At 40.6% G+C, this 22,215-nt stretch overlaps 1 protein-coding gene across 3 annotated transcripts in view; it reads left to right on the forward strand.

The window, feature by feature from the left end:
• The window catches only part of LOC106083860 (serine-rich adhesin for platelets), a 299,438-nt gene that overhangs the window by 261,343 nt on the left and 15,880 nt on the right, over positions 1 to 22,215 (forward strand). For all 3 annotated transcript variants that reach the window (XM_059366836.1, XM_059366835.1, XM_059366837.1), the window contains 5 exons: positions 3,253 to 4,029; positions 10,653 to 11,212; positions 18,006 to 18,161; positions 18,548 to 18,905; positions 18,971 to 19,094. In XM_059366836.1, coding sequence (XP_059222819.1) covers positions 3,253 to 4,029; positions 10,653 to 11,212; positions 18,006 to 18,161; positions 18,548 to 18,905; positions 18,971 to 19,094 — 1,975 coding nt within the window. The remainder of the gene's footprint in view (positions 1 to 3,252; positions 4,030 to 10,652; positions 11,213 to 18,005; positions 18,162 to 18,547; positions 18,906 to 18,970; positions 19,095 to 22,215) is intronic.

Below are 22,215 nucleotides of genomic sequence, written 5' to 3' on the forward strand. Positions count from 1 at the left end.
CCTCTATAGGCTCAAGAAGTCTAATCAAATATGATTCAGATCGGTAGATAGTCGGATATTAGGGTTATATTAAATAGAATAACAAGTATATCCATGGTGGTGGGTATCCAAAGTTCGGCACGGCCGAACTTAATTCAAAATTATTTTAACCAAATAACCTTTACAAACAGTTCTTTGTGTTCTTTTGTGAAGTGAATGAACCCTTCTCACAGTGAATCATGGCAATGATTCAAGAAATAGATTTGTGGTTAAGCTATTAAAAACCAATTATTATCATTTATCCCATTGATGCATTAACAATAAAGGCAGCCAATATAGTAAGCCACAAGACTGATAGCATGTTGAAGCCACAAAAAGAATGCTATTTATATGAGTGAAATAGTTATTGGGTTGCCCAAAAAGTAATTGCGGCTTGTGACTCGGTAATTGCATTCTTTCTTCTGTCAGTTATCAGCTGTTATTTTTAGCTTGCTTTAGAAAAAAAGTGTAAAAAAATATATTTGATTAAAGTTCATTCTAAGTTTTATTAAAAATGCATTTACTTTCTTTTAGAAAATCCGCAATTACTTTTTGGGCAACCCAATATATAGAATTTCAATTGGATGACACGGTAAAAAAAAGGATTGTACAGCTAGTTGTACAGGCTAGCTCAAGTTAAGTGTGATTATTAGCCATTTTAGAGGGTGATCCATAAAAACTTGTGTTTTGCGATGCTTAAATTTGTTTAATAATTTTGGATTGATTGAAACGCTTCAATATCCCTGTTAATAAATGGCATATGTTTATTAGACTGTCCCACACAATAAAGGAGATTTTTTTTCGCAAATAGGGATACACGTACCCTCTATTTTTTATACCCACCACCGAAAGATTGGGGTATATTCATTTTGTCATTCCGTTTGCAACACATCGAAATATCCATTTCCGACCCTATAAAGTATATATATTCTTGATCAGCGTAAAAATCCTAAGATTGTCTAGCCACGTCCGTCCGTCTGTCCGTCCGTTTGTCTGTTGAAATCACGCTACAGTCTTTAAAAAATGAGATATTGAGCTGAAACTTTGCACAGATTCTTTTTTTGTCCAGTAGCAGGTTAAGTTCGAAGATTGGCTATATCGGTCTATATCTTGATATAGCCCCCATATAGACCGATCCGCCGATTTAGGGTCTTAGGCCCATAAAAGCCACATTTACTATCCCATTTTGCTGAAATTTGAGACTGTGAGTTGTGTTAGAGCCATGGACATTCCTTTTCAATTTGGCCCACATCGCTCCATATTTGGATATAGCTGCCATATAGACCGATCTCTCGATTTAAGGTCTTGGACCCATAAAAGGCGCATTTATTGTCCGATGTCGGCGAAATTTGGGACTGTAAGTTTTCTTAGGCCCATCGATATTCTTCTTCAATTTGGCTCAGATCGGTCCAGATTTGGATATAACTGTCATATAGACCGATTTCTCGATTTAAGGTTTTTGGCCCATAAAGGCGCATTTATTGTCCCAATGTCGCCGAAATTTGGGACAGTGAGTAGTGGTAGGTCCATCCATATTCTTTTTCAATTTGGCTCAGATCGGTCCAGATTTGGATATAGCTGTCATATAGACCGATTTCTCGATTTAGGGTTTTGGGCCCATAAAAGGCGCATTTATTGTCCGTTGTCGCTGAAATATAGGACAGTGAGTTGTGTTAAGCCCCTCGAAATCTTCCTGCAATATGGCTCAGATCGATCCAAATTTGGCTATAGCTGCCATATAGACCGATCTCTCGATTTAAGGTTTTGGGCCCCTAAAAGACGCATTTATTGTCCGATTTTACCGAAATTTGAGACAGTGAGTTAAGTCCCTCGATATACTTCTGCAATATGGCCTAGATGGGTCCAGATTTGGATATAGCTGCCATATAGACCCATCCACCGATTTAGGGTTTTGGGCCCATAAAAGGCGCATTTATTGTCCGATGTCGCCGAAATTTGGGACAGTGAGTTGTGTTAGGCCCCTCGATATTCGTATTCAATTTGGCTCAGATCGGTTCAGATTTGGATATAGCTGCCATATAGACCGATCTCTCGACTTAAGGTTTTGGGCCCATTAAAGGCCCATTTGTTGTCCAATGTCGCTGAAATTTGAAACAGTGAGTTTTGTTAGGCCCCTCGATATTCGTCTTCAATTTGGCTCAGATCGGTTCAGATTTGGATATAGCTGCCATATAGACCGATCTCTCGACTTAAGGTTTTGGGCCCATAAAAGGCGCATTTATTGTCCGTTGTCGCCGAAAAATGGGACAATGAGTTGTGTTAGGCCCATCGATATACTTCTTCAATTTGGCTCAGATCGGTCCGGATTTGGATATAGCTGCCTTATAGACCGATTTCTCGATTTAAGTTCTCGGGCCCATAAAAGGCGCATTTATTGTCCGGTGGCGCCGAAACTTGGGACAGTGAGTTGTGTTAGCCCCATGGATATTCTTCTTCAATTTGGCTCAGATCGGTTCAGATTTTGATATATCTGCCATATGGACCGGTCTCTCGATTTAAGGCCTTGGGCCCATAAAAGGCGCATTTATTGTCCGATTTCGGTGAAATTTGAAACAGTGAGCTATGTTAAGCCCTTCGACATCCTTCTTCAATTTGGCTCAGATCGGTTCAGATTTAGATATAGCTGTCATATGGACCGATCTCTCGATTTAAAGTCTTGGCCCCATAAAAGGCACATTTATAATCCGATTTCGCTGAAATTTAAGACAGTGACTTATGATAGGCTTTTCGACATCCGTTTCGTATATGGTTCAGATGGGTCTATATTTCGATAAAGCTACCAAAAAAAAACCAATAATTTGTTGTACAAAATTGAACAATGACTTGTACAATGTATTGGGTTGCCCAAAAAGTAATTGCGGATTTTTTAAAAGAAATTAAATGCATTTTTAATAAAACTTAGAATGAACTTTTATCAAATATACTTTTTTTATACTTTTTTTCTAAAGCAAGCTAAAAGTAACAGCTGATAGCTGACAGAAGAAAGAATGCAATTACAGAGTCACAAGCTGTGAAAAAATTTGTCAACGCCGACTATATGAAAAATCCGCAATTACTTTTTGGGCAACCAATATATTAGACCACTCAATCTGGTCTGGGGTGAATGTGGTCGAAATCAAACCATATTTCGATATAGCTGCTATAATTGATAATAAAAAATTTTTTTAACATACCCATTAATTTTCTTCTTCACTTTCTTCTTTTTGCTTACAGCTCTCCACCAGCAAATCTAACAGTATTAACCCGCCAACAACAATTGCAGCAACAGCAACAAAATGCTGCCGCCTTATATGCTCTCAATGCTGCTGTGGACACTAGTGATTTGATGATACGATTGCGTGAATCGATAAAACAAAAAGAAGAATTTCTCAAATCACCGCTACCAAATGTACATCAACAACACCACCAGCAGCAGCAACAGCAACAACAACAATATCCCCATCAGCAACACTTCTTTCCCCATACACCACCATCTGGTAGTCCGCAATTGTCTATGGTCTCAACATCATCGACATCTGTGGGGGGAGGCTCATCATCGGGGACATGCGTTGTTGGTAGCTTAAGTTTTGTCAACAGCAGCAGTAGCAACAATGCAGCAGCAGCGGCGGCTGTGGCACGAGGACAAGTGCGCACATTTGTAAAGCAACCATTGTCGGCCACATCATCATCGTCTAGCACGAGAGAATTATTAACAGCAAACTGTGATATGCATTACGCACCGAATTTAGGCTCCAGTTCAACTGGAGGAGGAGGAGGAGGTGGTGGTGGCGGCGGTGGAACCTATGGTTCAACGGCTACAATGCCCCGTAGTCAGCAACAACAACAGCAGCAGCAACAACAGCAACATCATCTCCAACACCAGAGACTAGCCACCAGTGGAGGCAGCCCCAGCACCAACACCAATGGCAGCAGTTCATTATTGCGTGATAAATACCATAAGGATTATGAATTCATGGAAACTTTGCAGGAAACTGGTGTCACTAACAAAGTGTAAGTACTCCCCAGGTAGCCGATACTACCATACAAGACTTGGACTTCAATATCCATATGCAAATAGCTTTTGGCCATTGGACTATGTAATTGTTTCACACACTGAGGCTCTTTCTCTTTTTTATTCGTTTTTTGTTTTTTTTTTGGGTTTTTTTTTTTTTGTCTGGAGGGGGCTCCAGTTTGAAAAGCAATTTCATATTGTCATTTGAATATCTTATCACCTGCAATGGCAATGGCTTAGCTAGGCTCTTACTTGCTTTGGTTAAATGGTGAATTGAGTCTATCCTCCAGCTGGAGCAATGGCATGTATGATAGATTCATCAGTACATTTGTAACACCTTAGAAAATCTTACACCAGGGTTGTCCTTACTAAACGGAAATTCTCGTTTATCAAAATCTGCTGATATCATGGAGAAGATACAACTGATTTTGAAGTTTCAATAGTTTCAGAGCATTCGGTGCAGGGGTCTACAACCAATTTTTTATACCCACCACCATTGTGTGGGCCGATCCGGGCCCGCTCCACTGTGCCTACTTTAACTCTAATATCTTTTTAGGGTGGGCACACTTCGCCCTGAATGCGGATATCGAATTCGTGCCATTGAAGCCTATGACGCTGAACGCGTTCGAATCCTGGCGAGAATATCGGACAAAGCGGTGTTTATCCCCTCTTAATGTTGGCGACAGTTGCGAGGTACAATGCCGTGCATTGGCATTTAAAAAGTTTTCCCCAAAGTGGTGTCGCACTGCGGGACGCCGTTCGGACTCGGCTATAAAAAAGGTCCTTTATCATTGAGTTTAAACTTGAATCGGAAGGCACTCATTGAGGTTTGAAATTTTGCCCCTTCTCGGTTCCTGGTGGTAATGTTCCTCATTGGATAATGTTCTTCCTTGGGTAATGTTCTCATTAAGGGAGGGATGGCACCTCAGATATTTCGACTCAAATATGGATATGAAATTCGTGCTGCACTTCTAAATCCCTTTAATTTCAGCCCCATATTGCCATGGCCGGTAAATATGAACCGTTTGAAGGGGTTTTTTGGGGCTGGGCGACCACCGCCAACGGCACTTTGCATTGAAAATAGATATCAAATTTGTTCTTTATTCTCAACGGAAATGAAGTTCAGCATAGGGGGTGCTTTAGGGCGTAGCCCAAAATACTTGACTCCAAAATTGGATATCAAATTCGTTTTCTACTCTTGAATACCTTTCATTTGATTCCCATATTGTCATAATGGGTCAAATAACCCATTTGACGTATCTTTAGGAGGAAAACCGCCACCTAAACTTGAACGCAAATTTTAACGTCATATTCGTAATCTACTCCCTAATACCTTGCATTTGAGTCCCATACAGCCATGGTTAGCTAATAAGCCCATTTGGGGGTATTTGGGGGTGGGCGAACTCTCATTACTTGGACCCTAATGTTTTATGCCATATTTGTAATCTACTGTCGAATACTTTTCATTTAAGTCCCATATTGACATGAACTTTGAATATATTTGTTTAGAGGACGTTTTGGGGTTGGGGGGCCCGCTGGGTACTTGAAGACAAAATTTTAATACCATATTCGTTTTCTGGTCTGCAATACCTTTCATTTGATACCCTTATTGTGCCCATCGGACCACTTTCGGATATGGGTGGCATTTTTGGGTTAAAGGGGAGGGTCCGCCTCCATCCGATATCTAAAAATTATAAAGCCCTTATTTCCTTCCAGACAAACGTACACAAACTATGAACATTCTAAGAAAATCGGTTCAGCCAAGTATCAAGTTTTTGAGGGGTGGCGTGACCCGATCTGATTTTGTATGCCAAATTCCAAATCTATTCCCAAATACCTTTCATTTAAGCCCCATATTGAAATGAACATTCAATATGTCTGTTTGGGGGAGTTTTGGGGTTCGGGCGGCCCGATGGGTACTTAGACTCAAATTCTAATACCATATTCGTATTCTACTCTCCAATACCTTTTATTTGATACCTATATTGCCTCGATCGGTTCACTTTTGATTTTGGGTTGTGTTTTTGGCATAAGGGGGAAGGTCCGTCCCCCTTTCGATATCGAAAAATTACATAACCTATGTTTCCTTGCAGACCAACCTACACAATATGCGAACATTTCGAGAAAATCGGTTCTGCCGTTTTTCAGTCTATACGGAACAAATAACCCAGTCCCATATATCCGTGATTGGCTAATGTACCCATTTTGGACGTTTTAGTAGGGGTGGGGTGACCCCCTATACTTCAACATGAATTTGTATACCAGATTCGTTATCTACTCCCGCATACTTTTCATTTGATACCCATATTGTCATGATCGTCAAACAAACCTATTTTAAGGGGTTTTGGTGCTGGGGCGGCCCCCCACGTACTTGGGCCCTACTTTTTTTATGAAATTCGTAATCTACTCTTGAATACCTTTCATTTGAAACTCATATTGTCTCGATCGGTCCTCTTTTATTTTTGGGTAGTACTTTTGGGTTAAGGGGGAGGGTCCGCCCCCTCCCGATATCAAAAAATTATATGACCAACCTATAAAATCTGTGAAAATTTCAAGGTTAGCGGTCTATACGGAACAAACAAACAAACACAAATTGAATTTTATATATAAGATACTAGCAGGACAGGGCCCGCTCCGCTGTGCCTTCTTTCACTCTTTTATTTAATGTGAGTCCTATACGGTCACGTCAGGATATAAGTCCTGTTTGGAGGTGCTGGTACGGCCTTTCCGATATTTCGCACTCATTTGAATATTATATTGGTGCTCTTCTTCCAAAAACCTTTAATTGGAGCCTTATATTGTTATGGTCGATAATTATGTCCGGTATGGGGGTGTTTTTGGAGGTGAGGCTGATACCCATATATCAGATTCGTGCTCTGGTTTCAGATACCTATCATTTGAATCCCATATTGTATAGTCGGTATATATGTGTGGTTTAGGGGGGAGTTTATTAGCTGAAGCCTCAGCCTGAAACACTTGGCCATGAAACAGATACAGATTTGAGCCCCTTTTTGCCATAATCCACAACTATGTCTAGTTTGAGAGGTATGCAGCCCATCGTGCTCTACTCTCAAATTTCATTTATTTGAGCCCCAATTGCCATTGGTTTAGGGAAAGTTTATGGGGTGACACGACCCCCAAACATTTAGCCTAAAAAAAATTGGTTTTCTACAATCAAATACCTATTATTTATCACCATAGGCAATCATGACCGGTTTGAAGGGAGTTTAGAAGCGGATCCTGAAGTAATATCAGCATCGTGCTAGAACACGACTTTGTTTGACCCCATAATGTCAAGCATTTTGACGGTACTTATCAAAATATTCAGGGCTACGAGTCTCGTTCAGATTCACACTAATTAATTTTTTTGTATTGGTTATCTTGGTATACCGACCACTTGAGATACCACATTCTTAAAGATCAACAGATCCTCCTGTATCCATCTCAATTTGAGGGTAAACATTGTACTCTACTACCAAATACCTCTTATTTCTGTCCATTTCTTTCCTGATCGGCCTTCATATATTATTTTTAATTCCTTTTTTTTTTGGGTAGGAAGGGGGAGGGGGATTGCCCTCTGACACGTCCTTTCATTTGAGTACAATATATTCTCGGTCATCCTACATTACAGTTTGGCGTTGTATTTATTGGGAGGGGAGGGTCGGTCCCCCCGTCGCTAAGAAACAATCGACAATTTATTCAAGTCTTTTATTGTCGCAATATACTTGTCCTGCGGAACGGTAGGACGCAACGCAGATACTTGAATCCTTATACCAACATTAGATTCGAAACATTTCTTTTAATTGACATATTATCCCGATCGAACTTCATGTCCTACTGTAGGGTATTTAGTGGGTGGGCCGGTCCCAGACTCTGTCCTAAATGGGTATACCAGATTCGTATTCAACTCCCAAAGACCTTTCATTCGATACCCATTTTGTGACGTTGGACATTTACGCCGGTTTTGGGGTTGGGGAGGCCCCGTAGATACCTTGGACCAAATTCTTATAACAGATTTCTACTCCAAATATCTTTCGTTTGATACCCATATTGTTCCAATCGGTAAATAGGCCCTGTTGAGGGGTTTTGGGGGGGTGTGGAGGCCCCTCAGACATCAAGGAATACATTTTTATATCAGCATTGAACTCTACCTTTAAATAGCTTTCATTTGATTTCCATATTATGCCAATCAGAAAAATTTGTTCTGCTGGGGGGTTTTTTGGGTTAAAAAAGGGCCCTCAGACACCAAAAATAAATTTTTTTTGTCAGATTTGTGTTCTACTTTTGAATAACTTTCATTTGATTCCCATATTGCCCAAAGCGACTAAGTGTCCTGTTAGGTGGTGTTTTTGGGAATGAGGCACCCCCTACACGTAAGGATGCATTTTAATGCCAAGTTTCTTAATCTACTCTTAAATACCTTTCATTTGATACCCATATTGCCCAAAGCGGTGAAAGTGTCCAATTTGGGCTTTTTTGGGGTTAGGGGATCCCCCGAAAATTAAGAGTGAAATTTGTCAAATTTTTTTTCCAAATTCTTACGCTACTCTTAAATACCTTTCATTTGATACCCATATTGTCCCATTCGGTAAACATGTCCGTTCGGGTGGGTTTTGGGATAGGGCGTCCCCCCAGGTTATATGACGTGCTTTTGGGGTACCATAAGGTGGCATACAAAAATTCGCTTAAATCGGTGCATCCATCTCCGAGATCTGGTATTTTTGAAAATTTAGGTAAAGGGGAGGGTCCGCCCCCCTTCGGATATCAAAAAATATAGTACCCTATTTTCACGGGGGGCTCAAACTCTACCATCTGTGAAAATTTCATGAAAATTGGTTCAGCCGTTTTTGAGTCTATACGGAACAGACAAACAAAGCGCAACAATTTAATTTTTATATAATATTGGGTTGCCCAAAAAGTAATTGCGGATTTTTTAAAAGAAAGTAAATGCATTTTTAATAAAACTTAGAATGAACTTTAATCAAATATACTTTTTTTACACTTTTTTTCTAAAGCAAGCTAAAAGTAACAGCTGATAACTGACAGAAGAAAGAATGGAATCACAGAGTCACAAGCCGTTGAAAAAATTTGTCAACGCCGACTATATGAAAAATACGTAATTACTTTTTGGACAACCCAATATTATATAAAAATTAAATTGTTGCGCTTTGTTTGTCTGTTCCGTATAGACTCAAAAACGGCTGAACCAATTTTCATGAAATTTTCATACATGGTAGAGTTTGAGCCCCCTGTGAAAATAGGGTACTACATTTTTTGATATCCGAAGGGGGGCGGACCCTCCCCTTTATTCTTGACATTCTAAGTCGATCTAGCCATGTCCATCCGTCTGTCGAAATGACGACAACGGACCAACGAATAAAAATATCCGCTTGAAATGTTGAAGGCCATCGAAGCGCAGAAGTAAGCATATCCGACTGTGACGCTAAATGCCTGGGTTCGAATCCTGACAAGACTATCAAAAAAAGATTTTCAGCGTTGGTTTTCCCCTCCTATTGCTGGCGACATTTGTGAGATACTGTGCCATGCATAGAAGCCATGTGAATACATCTGGTGTCGTACTGCTACACGCCGTTCGGACTCGACTATAAAAAGGAGGCCCCTTATCATTGAGCTTAAATTTGAATCGGACATCAGTCATTGACATGTAAGAAGTTTGCCCTGTTCCCAAATAGAATGTTCATGGACAAAATTTGCATTTACTTCAAATGTTCCACATATGCTTCTTATTCATGGTAATTGCAAATGGATCATTCCGCTTCAGATTTGGTTATACGAGGGTTGCCTTTTATATTTCGGGATTAGAGAACACAATGTTAATCATCGAAAATCGCTTTTATGGTTTTTCAAAATATTCCTCATTAAGATCTTTGCACTTTTGCATACGTCATAGGGAATTGTGTAAGGCACATCAATATCCGTGCCGAGTATGGTTCAGATAGAACCATATATGGTCCAATATGAACCATGCTCGGCACGGATTTTGATGGACGTATTAATAATTCGATTTTCCTTAAAATTGGTGCAGTGAGTTGAATTAGACCCCTACTTATTCTTCCCGAATATTGTGCCAATCGGATCACATTTGGATATATTCGGTTGCCCAAAAAGTAATTGCGGATTTTTTAAAAGAAAGTAAATGCATTTTTAATAAAACTAAAGCAAGCTAAAAGTAGCAGCTGATAACTGACAGAAGAAAGAATGCAATTACAGAGTCACAAGCCGTTGAAAAAATTTGTCAACGCCGACTATATGAAAAATCCGCAATTACTTTTTGGGCAACCCAATAGCTGCCCTCAAGACCAATCTCCCGATTTAGGGTCTTTAAACCATTTAAGGCCCGCTTATTACCCAGAATTTGGAATAGTGACTTGTTTTAGATCCCCCGACATCCATGCCGAGTTTGATTCTTAATTTGATTGGCTTCAAAAATCAACCATTTTCAACAGATTTTGAAGACATATGGTTAATACTTATATCTGTGGTGGAGGGTAACCAAAGTTCGGCCAGGCAGAATGTGATGTTTGTTTTTACATGTTTTCTTCACCCTCCTCTACCTTGCCGCTCATTGTTTTCCATTTTTTTTTTCTTACTTTCATTTTAGATTTGAAAGCAAATTGGTTTCACATTTAGCCCGAGGTTTTGATCCTTTCAAGCCTTTGTCCATCAACACAAATGCCATGGAGACAACAACAACAACAACGGCGGCGGCAGCAACGGCCGCTGCAGCTGCTGCTGCGGCCGCCGCTGCTGGGGGCAATGCTATTATGAAAAAGCCAAGTGTTTTATATGATTCACTGCATCATCATCCATTGCATCAAATGCAGGTGCAACAACAGGGGATGCAGCTGCATCATCATCAGCAACAGCAACAACAACAACAACAGCATCCGCATCATATGTATCAACAGCAACAAACAACGGCGCCAAAGATGACAGTTCCAAGTGCTGCAACATTAGCAGCAACTTCTTCACTAACCACAACACCAACAACAACAACAACAGCAGCAGCAGCAACAACAAATCTATCCTCAACAGCAGCATCATCAACATCATCTGTGGTCGATGGCCATCGTTATAGCCGCATGGAAATCTATAAGGCTAGCCTGGCCAATACAACGATCGATCATCAGGCTAACACCACAAACGCCAATAATAGCCACAGTAAGTAAAACTGTCCATTATTTCATAGAAATATTAAATTTTAATTTTACTACCATCATCCATATCCTGTGGCCGTTTGCCGCCTGTGTGTACAGGCCATTGTTATGTTGTGATAGCCTGGCCTGCTTGGGATTGTGATTGTACGGCTTATGATGGACTTATATAGCCTGGTTAATTGTTTATTGAAGTCATTGAGGCAGAGTTGTTTTTTTTTTTTTAATTTCAAACGTTGCTAATCCAAGATGGATTAGTTGGGCGATATTTTTTTGAGACAAACTTCTTTTTCTTAAGAAGCTTGAAAAATGCCGCAAATTTAGTTGAGTATGGATATGGGTACACTGCAGAAGATGTAAGGCAGGAGGATTTTGGGTAACAATGGGAGTGGAAAAGATGATCTGCTTGTATACCATCGTAAAAGCTGTTTTGAATTTAAGAAAATTCAGACACTTGCGTCGGAGTCAAGATATCGCTGAAATCTACACTGCAGGCTGGTTTGAGAACAATGCTGAATATGCAGCCTATTGAGAACTTAATTCTTAACTGTGCCTCCAAAAATGTGTTTAGGCTAGAGGAACACCGCATATTGAAAGAGTTGGCTAAGACGAAAGTTTCATTAGGAACACTATGGATGCTGTGAAAATTTTTGTGCTGGGGGAACGCCGCATGTTGAAAGAGATGGCTAAGACGAAAGTTTCATTAGGTATACTATGGATGCTGTTAAGGATTTTGGTTTAGACTGGGAGGGGGAATAATGATATACTTGATGTATACTGCCATCGTAAAACCAAGATATGGACACTTGTTCGCTTCAGTGCCAAAATATCGCTGTAATCAACACTACAGGCTGGTTTTTAAACAATGGAGAATATGCTGCCTAATGAGAACTAAATTTGCAAACAGTGCCTCTAAGGTTGGTTTTTAGGCTGGGGAACGCCGCATGCTGAAAGAGGAGCCTACGTCAAAAGTTTCTTTAGGAAAACCCTGGATGCTATGAAAAAGTTTAGGAAAATCTCAGATTTAAAATCTCCTACCAAAAATTTTAGGAAAATCCTATCAAACCCAACCAAAGCTACCAAATGTACTAAGGGCCAAAAGGAAAATCTCAGACTGCCTCGAGAAAATTATTTCCTACCAAAATTTTAGGAAATCCTACCAAACCCAACCAAAGCTACCAAATGTTCTAAGGGCCAAAAATGGCATATATGTTTTTATACTCACCACCAACTCTTCGGTGGTGGGTATAAAACAAAACCATTTTGCTAATCCAATTGAAATGTACATTTTCAACACTACAAAGTCGGCATACTATTGGGTTGCCCAAAAAGTAATTGCGGATTTTTCATATAGTCGGCGTTGAAAAATTTTTTCACAGCTTACGACTCTGTAGTTGCATTCTTTCTTCTGTCAGTTATCAGCTGTTACTTTTAGTTTGCTTTAGAAAAAAAGTGTAAAAAAAGTATATTTGATTAAAGTTCATTCTAAGTTTTATTAAAAATGCATTTACTTTCTTTTAAAAAATCCGCAATTACTTTTTGGGCAACCCAATAGATCGTCATTATATTCTTAGACGACTTAAACATTTCCGTCCCTCTGTTTGTCGAAATCACTCTACAACCTAAAGTTCAAAGATGGCCCATATCTTGATATTGCAAATTTTGCCCATGAACATTCCACTAAGGAACAGGGGCAAACTTCTCACCTATCAATGAGTGCAGTCCGATTCAAGTTTAAGCTCAGTGATAAGGGGCCTCCTTTTTATAGCCGAGTCCGAACGGCATGGCGCAGTGCAACACCTCTTTGGAGAGAAGTTTTACCTGGCATAGTACCTCAAAAATGTTGCCAGCATTAGGAGGGAAAAGCCACCGCTGAAAATTTTTTCTGATGGTCTCGCCAGGATTCGAACCCAGGCGTTCAGTGTCATTGGCGGACATGCTAACCTCTGCGCTACGGTGGCACCATTTATACCGATTTCCCGATAAGAAATCTTGAGTTAATAAAAATCGTATTTTTTTGCCTTAATTTCAATGAATTACCGCGCCTAGTTTGAATTAAGCGATTCAAGGGTTTGAGCCCAGAGATAAGCTTTAACTGCCCATCTTCTCCGCCCCAGTTTGAGTATGAACCAGATCTGATCATATTTGCATGCAGTTGCCATATAGCCGAATTTTCCAATTGAAGGCACTAAGTGCACAAAAACCTCATTTGTTGCCCAGAATTTACGAAATTTAGAAGAGATGCCTTAACACTTCTACCAGTTACAATAAATATCTGATCTTACCTACCTAAAACCTACCAAAAATTGTCCAAATCTGAACCTATATGGTCCATTTGCAATCCCCAATGATCGGCCAAACTTATAACGCTTACTGTTTAGCCATGAAATTGGGTTTATTTGGGATTTAAAAACAAATCCTTCAAAAAATGGGAAACCTGCAAAAAAAACTCATGGTTTAGCACTTAAATCTCGAAGTGGCTGTAAATCCGGATTTTGTGGCCAATGTAAACGTACTGTAAGTGTGCACTGAATGCACAAACACCTCACTTGTTGCCCAGAATTTACGAAATTTAGATGAGATGCCTTAACACTTCTAACAGTTACAGTCAATATCTGATCTTACCTACCTAAAACCTACCAAAAATTGTCCAAATCTGAACCCATATGGTCCATTTGCAATCCCCAATGATCGGCCAAACTTATCACGCTTTTACTGTTTAGCCATGAAATTGGGTTTATTTGGGATTTAAAAACAAATCCTTCAAAAAATGGGAAACCTGCAAAAAAAAAACTCATGGTTTAGCACTTAAATCTCGAAGTGGCTATAAATCCGGATTTTGTGGCCAATGTAAACGTACTGTAAGTGTGCACTGAATGCACAAAAGCCTCATTTTGGATTGCCCAGAATTTACGAAATTTAGTAGAGATGCCTCAACACTTCTACCAGTTACAATAAATATCTGATCTTACCTACCTAAAAACTATCAAAAATTGAGGTAAGCTTACCAAGAGAATAAAAACCTACCAATTTTGGTAGGAACCTACCAAAAACGGCAAAACTGGTTACGATACGGTTATCGTAATTCGTAATTAGGTTAGGTTAAAGGGCACACTACTTCCCTGGATTACCTTAGGGCAGCAGCTCTACCCCCTGCAGGATAGCCTTTGAAAACATCAGTCTTCTGGAGCTTATGTCAAGCCCATTGGCCCCCGTCTACCAGACCAGACCAACCAGCTTCCGCAACGATCCCTGAATGAGTTTCTATACATGATGGCGACGTCAGGCAAGGACCTTCACCCTTACTCTCGAAAGACCTCAGAATCGCATTGATAACCAAAAGCCATGGAAGGGGAAGATTAAACCCCTCTTAAATGGGATTTATTTTTGTATGGTAAAACCTCGAAAAAAAAAACTTAGGACAGGCACCTAAATCTCGCAGTGGCTATAAATCCGGATTTTGTGGCCAATGTAAACGTACTGTAAGTGTGCCTACTTAAAACAAGCGATTTGACGACCATATAAAATTGAGGGGCTCGTTACACTTTTTTTATCATTTTTCGCTCTTAGCTGAGACAATTGACGTACAACTGGCATAAATTGACGTGCTACGTACATAAATTGTATTAGTCGATGTCCTATTCAGGCCAGACCATGTTTGATCGTGTCATACGGCGATCTAAGTGGTTATCGATGATGTTGTAATAGTGTGTTGTGCGTTCCTCCTAAATTTGTTTGATAGATTATAGGAACTCTGTTGCTCGAGTGGAGTTCGTTCAGGTAATTTAGTAGTAAGACTCGTAAGGGTGGATTAGCACCTGAACAGGTGACATGTGTCGTGTGCTTCTTGGCTACATGCGGGACACACATACAAGACGTTGGTATCAATCCTAGCCCAATAGTAATTGTGGCGACTGCATTTGTTGGAATCCACCTCAGGTGGTTTCAGGTACCAGAGTCGTACCAGAAGTCCTTACCTGTCGCCCCAGTATACATTTTTATACCCAACACCGTAGGATAGGGGGTATATTCATTTAGTCATTCCGTTTGCAACAAATCGAAATATCAATTTCCGACTCTACAAAGTATATATATTTCGGATCGTCGTAAAATTCTAAGACGATATAACGATGTCCGTGTCTCTGTCCGTCCGTCTGTTGTCATCACTCTACAGCCTTCAAAAATTGAGATATTGAACTGAAATTTGGCACAGATACGTCTTTTTGATGCACGCTGGCCAAGTTTTTGAACGGGTCAAATAGGACCATATTTGGATATAGCTGCTATATAGACCGATTTTCCGATAAAGGGTCTAATGCCTATAAATGCTTTATTTTTTATCCGATTTTGCTGAAATTTAAAACAGTAAGTAGATTAAGGCCTCCCAACATAGGACCCAAATATGGTTCAGATCGGACTATATCTAGATATAGCTGCCATATAGATCGATCTGCCGATAAACGGCCTGAAGCCCATAAAAGCTTTATTTATTACCCAAATTCGCTGAAATTTTAAACAGTGAGTTAATTTAAGCCTCCCGCCATCTGACCTAAATATGATTCAGATCGGACTATATCTAGATATAGCTGCCATATAGACTGATCTCCCGATTAAGGGTCTGAAGCCCATAAAAGCTTTATTTATTACCCGATTTCGCTGAAATTTGAAACAGAGGATTATCTTCAGCCTCCTGATATCTGACCTAAATATGGATCAAATCGGACTATATTTAGGTATAGCTGTCATATAGACCGATCTCCTCATAAAGGGTCTAAAGCCCATAAAAGCTTTATTTTTTATCCGATTTCGCCGAAATTTGAAACAGTGAGTAGTTTTAGGCCTCCCGATATCTGATCCAAATATGGTTCAGATCGAACTATATTTAGATATAGCTGCCATATAGACCGATCTCCCGATAAAGGGTCTGAAGCCCATAAAAGCTTTATTTATTATTCGATTTCGCTGAAATTTGAAACGGAGAATAGATTAAGGCTTCCCGACATGGGACATAAATATGATTCAGATCGGACTATATCTAGATATAGCTGCCATATAGACTGATCTCCCGATTAAGGATCTGAAGCCCATAAAAGCTTTATTTATTACCCAATTTCGCTGAAATTTGAAACAGAGGATTATCTTCAGCCTCCTGATATCTGACCTAAATATGGGTCAAATCGGACTATATTTAGGTATAGCTGTCATATAGACCGATCTCCTCATAAAGGGTCTAAAGCCCATAAAAGCTTTATTTTTTAAACGATTTCGCTGAAATTTGAAACAGTGTGTAGTTTTATGCCTCCGTCATAGGACCCAAATATGGTTCATATCGGACTATATTTAGATATATCGGCCATATATACCCATCTGCCGATAAAGGGTCTGAAGACCATAAAAGATTTATTTATTGCCCGATTTCGCTAAAATTTAAAACAGTGTGTTATTTTAAGCCTCCCGGCATCTGACCTAAATATGGATCAAATCGGACTATATTTAGGTATAGCTGTCATATAAACCGATCTCCTCATAAAGGTTCTAAAGCCCATAAAAGCTTTATTTTTTAACCGATTTCGCTGAAATTTAAAACATTGGGTAGTTTTACGCCTCCTAACATAGGACCCAAATGTGGTTCAGATCGGACTATATTTAGATATAGCTGCCATATAGACCGATCTGCTGATGAAGGGTCTGAAGCCCATAAAAGCTTTATTTATTATCTGATTTCGCTGAAATTTGAAACAGTGGGTTAATTTAAGCCTCCCGGCATCTGACCTACATATGGTTCACTTCGGACTAAATCTACATATAGCTGCCATATAGACCGATCTCCCGATTAAGGGTCTAAAGCCCATTATAGCTTTATTTATCAACCGATTTCGTTGAAATTTGAAACAGTGGGTTATTTTAAGCCTCCCGAAATCCGAACTTAATACGGTTGAGGTCGGACTATATTAAGATATAGCTGCCATATAGACCGATCTGCTGTTAAAAGGGTCTGAAGCCCATAAAAGCTTTATTTTTTATCCGATTTCGGTGAAATTTGAAACAGTGGATAGTTTTAGGTCTCCCGGCATCCGTCCCAAATATGGTTCGGATCGAATTATATTTAGATATAGCTGCCGTACAGATCGATGTGCCGATAAAGAGTATAAAGCCCATAAAAGCTTTATTTTTTTTGTCCTTTTACTTGTTGTTATTGTAGCCGCCAGTATAGACGGAAACATAAACCCAAGTTCGCATTGCATCGGCGAACTTATTTTTGGTTCGATTTATGCCCAATTCTATTGGGTTGCCCAAAAAGTAATTGCGGATTTTTTAAAAGAAAGTAAATGCATTTTTAATAAAACTTAGAATGAACTTTAATCAAACAAACTTTTTTTCTAAAACAAGCAAAAAATAAACGGCTGATAACTGACAAAAGAAAGAATGCAATTACAGAGTCACAAGCCGTTGAAAAACTTTGTCAACGCCGACTATATGAAAAATCCGCAATTACTTTTTGGGCAACCCAATAGTTCTTACCCCCCTCTTTTCAATATTTTTACCCACATGTTCTTAAATTATAAGCTTTTCCAAGAATATATTTGCTATACGACCTTTTACCAGCCCATCTAAGTGGATGTAATTCGATTATAAGTCATTTAAGCCAATGATGTATGATGGTATGCTCAACCCATACTCTAACACTATTGGAAAACCTAATGTCATTATACGTTCGTTTCCTTCATGGGAGAATTAATAAGTTAATTTCCTTTCATTTTCTTCAATTTTCTTTTCTATTTTTTTGTTCCTTTCAACAGAGTATGCAAATAAATTAACGGATGTAAATGAAATGAAGCCCACATTGACCGATATAGCCGAAGGTGATGTGAACACTGTTGTCGCTGCAACAGCAACAGCACCAACAACTAAAGCATCACCATCCTCAGCGAATATAGCTTCAGTGTACACCAGAAGTAAGTGAAACTGCAAAAATTGAGAGAAAAAAAGAAAACTTAACTAAGATCTAACAACTATTGGGTTGCCCAAAAAGTAATTGCGGATTTTTCATATAGTCGGCGTTGACAAATTTTTTCACAGCTTATCAGGTATCAGCTGTTACTTTTAGCTTGCTTTAGAAAAAAAGTGTAAAAAAAGTATATTTGATTAAAGTTCATTCCAAGTTTTATTAAAAATGCATTTACTTTCTTTTAAAAAATCCGCAATTACTTTTTGGGCAACCCAATATTTAAAAAAAAAGACTCAGTTTCATTGTTGTTGTTATCCGGTACTTATAAATTCCTGTTAATAATCTTTACATCCATTTCTCTATATTTTCCCCTCCCCCCAAACCACAAAACAGCGGCAGCAGCCACTAACACAAATGTTGTACGACGTTTTCGACCCATGTCTTCATTTGACGACTCGAAACCAATGCGACGTATCTCATATTTACGTGCTACCAACGATGATTATCATTGCGACACTTCATTGGCCAATACATCCTTGGCCAACTCCTCCACCAGCAGCATTGCCGAGTCACTGTCGACCAAATCCACCAAATCGCAACACAATATCGAAGAGCATCCCGATCCCATATATGATGTGGTGGGCGGTGGAGCCGATAGCACCAGTGATTCATTGGATGCCTTGGAAGATTTGAAATTGGATGCTTCCTGTAGCAGTCGTAGAACATCCATAAACAGTGATCTAAGACACAGGTGGGGTATAGAAAAAATTTTATTTTTATAATTGTTTGTTTATTTCCCTCTATTGTCTGCTTTAGTGTTCACATTGATGGCATACCTGGTCTGGATGCAAATGGCAAATTTGAAACAAAAGATGTGGCCACCGATATGGAGATATTTGAAACCGAAATGGAGATTAAATCATCTTCTATACATGGCAAAGTAAGTGAAAATAAGGTTTCTCAAGGCATTTGTTTCCCCACACACTTGAACAAAAGGAGGGGAAATGTCTGCCCATTTAATAATAATGTCATATAAAATTTAGGCCTGACTTAAAATTTTATAGCCAGGTGTTATAAAACTTCTAAGCTTGGTTGCGTTTCGAAGTAAAAACGTAACCAATCAAAGAATTATTGCTGTTGTTGTTGTTATAGCCATCCTCGTCAAGCTCCTGTGTGAGAAAGCTCGTTCCGTTCCAAAGGACCGACCGCCGCGGGAACAAAGTGGCCGTTGGTTATTTAAAGTCGCCAATAGCCTAGCCTTGTCATATCGACCATCATGGGGACTCGGTATTTGTGCAAGAACCGGTGCCGCCCAGCTTCTCACTGAGACTCTACGCTCGAGTCTCATTAAGAGGCCGGGCGCTGATTATCCGCGACTGCCGTTACAGCTACTCTGTATGGAGCATTCCACTATCCGTAACCTGTGCACGCGCCCGGTAGTTCGCAGCTATGATTCTCGTGACAGCAATGAACACCACACAGATTGGACCTCAATGTTTCAGCCTGTGTGGTGCTCACAGCTATCCCGTGTCGTGAACTCAATGTAGTCTTCTGCCTCGTTGCTGCCATCGAGTTTAGACCCAATATAATGTAGGTCCAAGGCGGAGTACCCCCATCAAAAAGACTCGTTTCCTGGAAAATAACTTTCAGACATGGAAGGACTTCCCATGTACATTATCCATTGCGCTGCATCACCAGTCACAATGACACAAGTATGACACCTTGAGTCTTCCCGGTGCCCGGATAACCAGTGCGACGGTCGTGGATTCGAATCCCACCAGAGCCCTGGTTTTTCGCTGAACAAAAACAGTCCAAGTATGTTTTTTTTAGAAAACAGACTACCACTCTTATCTAAACCATGACACCAGTTGAAGGCTACTGACAATCATTATCCAATATGCTTCAGTTCTCGGGCCAATAGTTATATATGGTCTTGTGGTCTGGTGGACGGCATTAAAAAATCCACCTACTGTCTATATTCAGTCGGATTCAAAGGTAGGCTAATCATTGTGTCAAGACCCAGGAACTCTCCGACTGAGATGGGTGCGTCTACAGGGATCTGGATCTGAGTCGAGTGAGTCTGGCTGGGCAGTTAAACAGGTGACGTGTATCGTGCGGTTCCTGGTTACAATCGGGACATACCAATAGTTATATATGGTCTTGTGGTCTGGTGGACGGCATTAAAAAAATCCACCTACTGTCTATATTCAGTCGGATTCAAAGGTAGGCTAATCATTGTGTCAAGACCCAGGAACTCTCCGACTAAGATGGGTGCGTCTACAGGGATCTGGATCTGAGTCGAGTGAGTCTGGCTGGGCAGTGCGTCTACAGGGAACTGGATCGGGACATACATCTTGTCGACATCAATCCTTGCTCTATAGGAGTTTAGGCATAATTGAGCCCCAACTACTCTGGTTTGCCGGGAGAGGTCAATTTCTTCAGGTGCAGTGGGAGGCGGTCGTTCTCCAAAGACTACATTCACGCGGTAGCCATTTACCGCATCTGCTACCTCCATGAATGTTGCCTGCTTGATATGCCGCTTGATCTAGAGGTTCTCTCTTGTAACGCGGTGGATATCTATCCACAAGATGAGGATTTGGATGGTCTCTGCGATAACAGCCCACTCCTCTTCGCGCCGGTAGGATCTTTGTCTCCTCATGCAGTTGGTCCACATGAGAACTGAGGAGACAGCCCTTCGCAGTTCGGAGGGCGGCATTCTGACAGATCTGAATATTATACCACTGCGTATCACAAAGCTGAGGAGACCACACTGGCGCTGCATAACTCTTACCACAGACCAGCCAATTGCTTTGTATGTGGTCAAAAAGGTTTCTTTGTCTGCACTCCAATTGCAGCCAGCAAGTGAGGATCTTGTTTCCACTTTTGACTTTATCGCATATTGCTGTGGCATGTGGGGAGAATGTGAAAGAGCTGTCAAATATTATGCCAAGTATTTTGGGACACTTGATGGTCGGAATCATTTCTCCATCGACCATCCCAGCCAGCTCAGTATTCACCTCACGCGTATTTGTAGTGAACAATGGGGCTGAAGATTTGGTGGCAGATATCTTCAGATTTATTGCAGCGAAATATGAGGCAGACGTTCAACCTATCGCAGATGTCAACAATGGGTGGGGGTCCTGATACCATGATCGTGCAATCGTCCACATATGATACGATCTCTATGCCGTCTGGAGGGAGTGAAATGGAGGATAGGTAGAGGTTAAACAGTGCCGGAGATATCACCCCATCTTAGGGAACTCCCTGTTTCACTCTACGGTGTTTCGACTTCTTATCCCTAAATTCCACAAATGACTGGCCATCACACAAATAATTCCCGACCCAGCCTTTCAGACCTAACTGAAGGGACGTGTTGGCGCTGTCCTCAAATAAAATGACATGGCTGAACGTGTCGAATGCCCTCGATAGGTCCAGTGCCAGGAGGATCGTCCTATCACATGGCCTGAAGCCACGGCAAATGTGTGCGGCGATGGCATGCTGCAAAGCTGTTGTTGTGCTATGCAGTCTTCGAAATCCATGTTGATGTTCGGCGAATGGAAAATCTCCTACGAGGCTCGGGAGGAGTAATGCCTCAAGCGTCTTTGCTACTGGTGAGAGAAGGGAGATCGATCTGTACGACTCCTTCAAACTCGGGTCGTTTCTAGGCTTCAGTAGCGCGATCTTTCCAGACATCAGGAACTATAAGAGTGTTCAAAGACAGGTTGAGGACAGTGGTAAGGTACTCAACTCCAGGTAAATCCAGATTCTTCAACATCAATGTAGAGATTCCGTCGGGGTCTAACGCCTTGGATGATTTGGCGCCACGAATGACATTCGTAACTTCGCCCACCGTAAATTGTAATGGCTGCCCATCGGCTTGGAGACCATGGATGCGGCGAATGGCTCTCCTCCTTGCCCTGTCACTCTCGGGATGCACAATAAATTGACGGTTGAACATCCTGGCGCGTCTTTTCGGATCAGGCATGGGTACTTCGCCAAAAGTGAATGAGGGCCTGTCACCCCGTCAACCACAGTTTGCCTACACTGATGCCTGAACACGT

This window comes from Stomoxys calcitrans, chromosome 4 (genome assembly GCF_963082655.1).
Source record: "Stomoxys calcitrans chromosome 4, idStoCalc2.1, whole genome shotgun sequence".
Taxonomy (NCBI): Eukaryota; Metazoa; Arthropoda; class Insecta; order Diptera; family Muscidae; genus Stomoxys; species Stomoxys calcitrans.